The sequence below is a fragment of the Pinus tabuliformis genome, chromosome X (genome assembly GCF_031772625.1).
Source record: "Pinus tabuliformis cultivar Carrire ecotype Pingquan chromosome X, CPIR1, whole genome shotgun sequence".
NCBI classification, from domain to species: domain Eukaryota; kingdom Viridiplantae; phylum Streptophyta; class Pinopsida; order Pinales; family Pinaceae; genus Pinus; species Pinus tabuliformis.
Genome location: NC_142308.1, coordinates 1,418,258,672 through 1,418,266,403, shown reverse-complemented (window position 1 = coordinate 1,418,266,403; position 7,732 = coordinate 1,418,258,672). Strand labels below are relative to the sequence as shown.

General features: G+C 45.4%; 1 protein-coding gene across 1 annotated transcript; it reads left to right on the top strand.

Annotated features, from left to right (window-relative positions):
- Nucleotides 1–2,177: 2,177 nt before the first annotated feature.
- Nucleotides 2,178–7,206, top strand: LOC149145351 (uncharacterized). Its single transcript, XM_089452423.1, has 2 exons — nucleotides 2,178–6,383; nucleotides 6,751–7,206. Exons 1-2 carry the CDS (start codon nucleotides 2,178–2,180, stop codon nucleotides 7,204–7,206), a joined length of 4,662 nt encoding a protein of 1,553 aa, XP_089308549.1.
- The last annotated feature ends 526 nt before the right edge of the window (nucleotides 7,207–7,732 follow it).

Genomic DNA, 7,732 nt, shown 5'->3' with positions numbered 1-7,732 from the left:
GTTTGCAGGGGTCTTACATCCAGAGTGCATTGGGAAGCCATAATTTGGTTTATTCAACTGAATTACTTTTCCTGTGGCTTTAGGAGTAAGGTCAAAAGCTCTGGAACACTGGGGAGGGCAATTATAGTCTATAAAAAAGGGCTTTTGGATGCACAGTAAGTTTTTCTTCAATCTAGCAAGGTTTTTTAATTAATTTAATTAATTAACCTTTTGATAATTACTGTGTATAACTTAAATTACAGGGTCGTTTTGGTTCTTTCAAGAATACCTGGAAATTGACTATTTAGTATGCAGACAGGGTTCTGTGGTAGCAGCAGAGGTTTCTAAGGCTTCAATTGTCTATTTGTTGCTTCAATTTTGTGTCTGCAACGTCTTCTGGTTGCAAAAGGTGGTTAAAATGGTTGCACAGAGGTTCAAAGTTTCAGAATTGGTTAACGGAGGTTTTCAACGAAAATGAGTGAAAAGAGCAAAAGGGGGCTTTTTTCAGCCTTTTAACTAACAATGGTTACTTTTTGGCGCGAGATTTGATAAATGAACAATGAGCAGTTTTTCTTTTACGCGGGGAGGTGGTTTTATGCCATATCACACCACTTTTGGGTGAAGAGCGGTATTTTTTGCGAGCAAGCAATATAAACTGGTGCTGCCATGTAGAGAAACAATGCTCGGCCAAAACCATGAATCTCGCATGCTTTTGGACATTTAACTATCGAATGAGAAGAATATGTGATCATCTCCAGAGGACTTGCCGCTCTGCTCCCGATTGACCTTCCCGCGCGCCTCTACCCTAGCCCCCAGGCTTTGCCTGGCCGGGCCTCTGCATTTCGCCTCCCGGAGCCTGTCGTTTAGCGTGGACCCTCCTGGGGCCCTGCTGCCTGACGGTTTGTCTCTTTGTTGTTCTCAGCGAGCCTGCAATGGCAGGATCCGCTTCCCCTCCCCCTGCTTCAGAGAGCCCTGAAGAAATTTTCGCATCCCTCTTGTCAGAACCATCCGATGCCAGACCTCGCCCTTCCCAAACAAAGTTCATAAAAAAGCTCGACGAAATACCTGAAGTGAATCTCCCTCCATCCCTGCCAAGGAAATCGGCAATAGCTCTAGCAGAAAGAGGTCTTGTAGGTCAGTTTACGGGGCTTTGGCCATCCCCAAGAACTGTTCAAAAATGGGTGGAGCGCAACTGGAGCTCAATGATTCAGGGAAAGATCGCCATTAGATTCTGTGGCCGCGGATACTATACATTCCTGTTCGAGTCAAAAGAAGATAAGAATCTCATCTTCCGCAATGGTCCCTACTTCATGGATACAAGAGGCCTCTATTTGAACAGATGGACTCCGGACTTCGACCCGGAAATGGACATCCCAAACGCAGTCCCTGTTTGGGTACGCCTCCCCCATCTGCCGCTCCACTGCTGGGGGGACGAATCCGTTAAAGCCATCGGCAATGCAGTTGGAAAATACATCGACAGATCCGAACCAAGAGAGAACATGCACGCATGCGCCAGAATCTGCGTTGAAGTCGACCTAGGAAAAGGACTGCCAGAAGCCATCAAGATCAAGGTGGATCAATGGATGCACATCCAGCAGCTGGACTATGAACAACTACCCTTCAAATGCAAGGTATGTCACGAGTATGGTCATTTTGCAAATAGATGTAGCAAGTTAAAAGCAAAAGAAGTAGAAAATAATGAGGAAACCGCAGAAGGAACATGGGAACAAGTCAAAAGGAAAAAGTCCCCTCCTAACCAGGGCCCCAGTACCACAGCCCCTCCAGCCTCAAACCTCCCCCCCCCCTCCTCCTCCTCCTCCCTCATCCTTCCCTTCAACCTCCAACCCCTTTGAATCCTTAGTAGCTGAAACCCCTTCCTCCCCCCCGCATTCCCCTCGCCCAGCCTCTCCCTGTTCAAACCCTCCTGCCTCTCCTCCCCCCACCATTGAAAGAATCCTCACCAGAAACAAAGCAAAAGAAGCCAACCAGCCATCCGACCCTCCGAGAAAAGTTGGCAGGAAAACGAACAAAGAACTCAGGGACGAAACAGCAGCAAAGGAGATGGCAACTGGAACCCAGCAACCCATGGACTCATATTTAGGCAGGCTAAAAGGAAGTGGAGAAAAAACAAAGGAGAAGTCCGGATCCCACCACACAGCTGGTAAATAATGAATCTGGTCTCTTGGAATTGTAGGGGGATGGGCTCTTCCTTAAAGCTGAAAGCAATCAAGGACCTTCTAAACCAGGAACAGCCAGACATTCTTCTAATTCAGGAGACCAAAACCACCGAGCATGACTTTCTTCACCAAACACAAAGATTTAAAAATTTTACAGGTTTATCTAAAGGCTCAGATGGGGCATCAGGAGGGATAGGAACACTATGGAACAAAAACAAGTGGGAAATCTACAATTCTCATCAATGCACTTGGTGGATCAGAACGGACCTAAAGTGTAAAAGCTCACAGGAAATTTATCACATATACAACATATATGCGCCCAATCATTACAGGGACAAAGCCAGTTGTTGGAACACCATAGAAGAGGACATCACAGTTCTTCAAAGCAGCAGGTTAATTCTTGGGGGAGACATGAATCTTATAAGGAATGTGGAAGAAAAATATGGAGGAAGCTACCACGCAGACTCCTCAAGAGATAAGTTAGAATCCATTATCCAACTCTTCAATCTGATTGACACTCCTCTGTCAAATGGAAAATATACATGGTCCAATAAAAGATCAGGCACTCACAATATCAAAGAAAGGCTGGACAGGTTCCTAATTCAGGAAGGTGTTGCAGGAAATTTCCACTCAATCAAGAGTCATATCATCCATGGTACAGCTTCGGACCATAAGCCTGTGGCCCTCATTTTGGACAAAGGAATAAACCTAGGCCCCCTTCCTTTCAAATACAACAAAAATTGGGATCTTCATGCAGATTTCCGCACACTAATTCAAACCCATTGGGCTAAAGAAGTTATAGGGTCGCCTTACTTCGTTTGGGAAACAAAGCTGAAACAGCTCCGGACAGCCATAAAGCAGTGGGCGAGGGAGCAGGCAATCTCAGACAGGAAAAAGAAAACGGATCTGCTAGTAGAGATGGAACGCTGGCACAAAGAAAAAGAACAAACCCAATACACAGCTGAGGATCTCGAGAAGGAAAAAACTCTGTACAAGGAGCTTTATCGGCAAAATCGCATTGAAGAAGAGGATCAAAGAGTAAGATCCCGCTGCCTATGGCTGAAGGCTGGGGACAAAAATACTTCTTTCTTCCACAATAATATCAAGATCAGAAGAGCCAGCAACCAAATAGACAAAATCGAAGTTGAAGGGAGCGAGCTGAAGGGACAAGAAGAAATAAAAAGCGCAGCCTTTAATCACTTTAAGGAACTTCTCACAGCAGACCCCCAACAACATACCAGCGAGGCTTTCCTCAGTATAATAGAGAGCAAAATAACAGAGAATCATAACAAGGAGCTGGAACAAGACCCCACGGAAGAAGAAATCAGAGAGGCTACCTTCAGCATGCAGCAAGATAAGGCTCCGGGGCCGGATGGCTTCACAGTCGCATTCTACAGGCAACATTGGGACACTATAAAGAAGGATTTTGTAAGAATGATAAAGAATGTCTTTAGAAATCATAAGATGGGGGAAAACACAAAGTCCTCTCACATAGCTTTGATCCCCAAGGAAGCTAACCCAAAAACCTTCGACAGATTTCGCCCCATATCGCTCTGCAATGTCTCTTATAAGATTGTAACAAAAATACTCGCCAACAGATTAAAGAAATTCCTTCCCCTTCTAATTTCGGAGAATCAGGGCGGCTTCGTTCCAAGCAGACAGATCATAGACAACGTCATTTTAATTCAGGAGGCCATTCACAGCAGCCTCAATAGAGGAGAAAGGGGAATGATCATCAAACTGGATATGGCCAATGCATTCGACCGAGTGGACCACTCCTTCCTAACAGCAGTTCTCAAAAAATTCCGTTTTTCCTCCAACTTCGTTAGCATCATCATAGGGTGTATCTCCAATACTTGGACCGCTCCTTTGATCAATGGTCGTCCCAGTAAATACTTCAGAAGTTCGAGGGGGCTTAGGCAGGGCTGCCCCCTCTCCCCCTTCCTTTACATTCTCATGGCAGAGACCCTGAGCGCCCATCTAGAAAATCTACGCAGCAAAAAAGAAATCACGGGCATTCGCATTGAAAGAGGAACAAAGGAGATAAATCATTCGCTCTTCGTGGATGACACTTTGCTAATTGGGGGAGCCTCCAGTCTGATGGCTAGGAGGTTCAAAAGAGTTCTGGACGCCTTTCTCCTAGTCTCTGGGGGCAAATTGAACAACAGAAAATGTAAAATTTACACATGGAATGTCCCCCTCCAGATCCAACAAAGAATCTCTCAGATTCTTGACATCCCTCTTCAAAGAAACTGGAGCTCATTTTCTTACTTGGGTTTGCCCTTGGCAAAAGAACACATCAAAGGAGAAGTCTGGACTAAACATATAGAAACGATGAGGGGCCTCCTTCAGAGCTGGGGCGCCTCCTGGCTAAACCTTGCGGGCAGAACCATTCTCATAAAGGCTGTCCTTTCAGGCCTCCCTATCTTTCAATATGCGGTAATCATGGCACCCGCCAGCATTCACAAACACATGGAACTCATTATGAGAAGTTTTCTCTGGCAGGGAGGAAAACAGGACTCAAAGAAATTCAGCCTCGTCAATTGGGATCAAGTCACTCTTCCTTATGAAAAAGGAGGTCTATCAATAAAAATTCCAAGTCTTTTTAATCAGGCTCTGGGACTCAAGCTGATCTGGAAGATCCTCTCAAGAAATGGCTCGTGGTGGGTGGAGACAATAAAAAGAAAATATCTCAGCGGTCCAAACTCCAACATTCTCAATGATCCAATTGCAGACAGGCCTTGCACCCCAATGTGGAGATTGATTAAAAAATTTCTACCCCACTTCAGAGAAAATGTATCCAAAACCCCGGGCAGCGGAAAAAACATCAAAATATGGTCTGACAGGATTATGGGCGCCAACACAAGAAATTCGTATCAAGAGTTCAGACCTTTACAAGCCTGGATGGAGGAACGAAACATAACTACTCTGTATGACATCTCCTCTTGGACTCAAAGCAGATGGCTTGATTGGAAGGACCTAAATCTTCCTCTGGATCTCAGAGATCTATGGCACAAATTGAGGCTCTCTCTCTCTGGCTCTGCCCCAATCAACAAGGAGACTGATGACAGATACATCTGGGACACCTGTGGAGGAAGCTTCACAGTAAAAGAAGGATATAAATCTTTGCAAAACAAGACACCCACAGTAAATTGGCATCTCCACACGGCTGCTTGGAAGACTGAATGCATTCCAAAAGTGAAACACTTTAACTGGGCTCTCCTAAAAGGAAAAATCCTCACAGCCGAAAATTTGAGAAAGAGAGGAATACAAGGCCCCTCGATCTGTTGTTTTTGCCGAGCAGAGGAGGAGTCCATCCATCACTCCTTCCTTCGTTGCCCCTTCACTCAAAGCTGTTGGAAACAGTTAGTTAGCCCCATGGAAGTCAGGGGAAGCTATGATCAGGTGCACAACCTTCAGAAAAATTGGAAAAAAGACTACCCTCTCTCAAGGAAAGGCAAGAGTAATCTCATTAGAATATGGAAATGCATCCCTGCCACTTTATGCTGGAACATCTGGTTAGCAAGGAATAATCATGTCTTCAAAAATGGACAGCCAAAAATAGGCAAGATCATTGCAAAGACAATAGCAGTCATCTCAGAAGCTATCAGCGCAAATCATATAGCCCTCCCAGATCAACAAGGATGGACTCAAATTGAGAGAGACTGGTATAATAAGTTCAACATTAGTCACTCTCAAAGTCCCCCCCCTCATCTTAAAGCACCTCAGAAGCACCACAACTGGAAGCTCAGGGGAGCAAAAGAAGAGATAAGCAATTGGATCTACGCTCAGAAACGCCCCCTTCTCCTCTTCGATGGAGCTTCAAAGAACAACCCCGGGAGAGCAGGTGCCGGAGGTATAATTAAAGATCATAATGGGAACCCCGTATGCAGCTACGAATGGGGACTCGGGAATGCCTCAAACAACACTGCTGAAGCCTACAGCTTGTTCTTAGGTACCGCAAATTTGCAAAGGTTAGGTTTGAGGAATGCCATTATCCTCGGGGATTCGGCCATCATCATCGCTTCCATGGTCACAGGGAAGGAGTTCACCAAAGCAAGCCTCAATAACATCAGAACGAGGATAAATGAAAACATCAGACATCTGGGCGAAGTAACATTTTTGCACGTGCTAAGAGAGAACAACGTGGAGGCGGACACCTTAGCGAGCAAGGCAGTCAATAGGCCACAAGGACAAGTCTGCGAGAATGACAGAATCTTTGATCGGGCAATCCCATAAGAGACCAAAGTGTCAGCCAACACATCAGAATAGCCCCTTCAGAATTTGTCCTAAAATCATTCACCTCCCCGGCTCCCCTTCCCTCGATTTTCCCTTTTCCTTCTCTTCGCCGCCGTTCCCCTCTTACCCAGATCCCAGATCTTCACATTCCCATCCTCCTCGTGATCTCCCCTCAGACTTTTCTGGCAAATGTCTTTTCTACACTCCCGAAGTCTGTCCTCAAAATCTTCAGTTGGATCCGCTCTCAGCTTCTCCAGTCAAAAATATCTTGCTCCCTCATCATGAGAGGCCTCTCTCGTTCCTTTATATCTCCCCTCCGATCCCTTCTTTTTTCAAGTCTTCCCTGTTTCATCAGAATCAGTTGGGTAAAGCGGTGTCTCTTGAGCAAGGCAGTTTACACAGTGGAAGCTATCATTGGTCTCTCCTTCTCGATCACTCCAACAGCAATCAGCGAGGCAGCCATCAGAGCATTAACGAACATCCGGCCCTCTTCACAGCGCTCAGTCATGGCAGAAAACAGACAGCAGCAAGAGGCTCAGGGGAGAGAGGCGCAACGTGCAAACCCGCTGGACAGAGTGTTAAACTTCGAGAGGATTTCATTGCTGTCAGCAGATCCAAGCGCAAAAAGCTTGAAAAACGCAAAAAGGAAATTGAGGGCCTCAAGGAAAAGTGTGAGCATTTGGAGGAGGCCATCAAACACATTCAAAGCATCACGGAGAGCATGCAGGCAGAGGCTTCCACAAAGGTCAGCCAAAAGGAGCAGCAGAAGGACGACCAGATGGAGGACACAGTGAACCAATTCTGGAGTTAATCTCATGGCAAGCAAAGTTCGCCTTATAGACGGCCTGTTCGTCAGACAATACAGTAGATATCTCTTTCAACATATTTTCCTCAAGCTAAACGCACAGAAGTCAGGGGCTGCGCCCATTTTTTGGACTTCTTTTCTATCTCCTCTTCTAGCATCTTATGTAACACCTCCTGCTTAGTGCAGTTTTTTTTCAATATATGAGTAGACGATCTTGTAAAAAAAAAAAAAAAAACTATCGAATGATGAAACTGCGCGATATGGATATGCGTCGTTGGATCTTGAGGTGGGAGATCGGAGGGTTATCGCGTGGCGAAGTTGCACGGACGGAGTTGGAATGTGATTGGCAGGGCCCGAGGTTTAATTACAATTGAAATGTGATTAATTAAAAAGTAATCACGGGATTTAATATAAGGAATGGATTAATAAAATGAGGGAACCATGGGTTATATGGCGGAGGTTTTAACTATACACCAAGGTTTGGTGAGTTAAAAGGGTTTCGAGGAATTATAACGTGGGGGACTTTAATTAC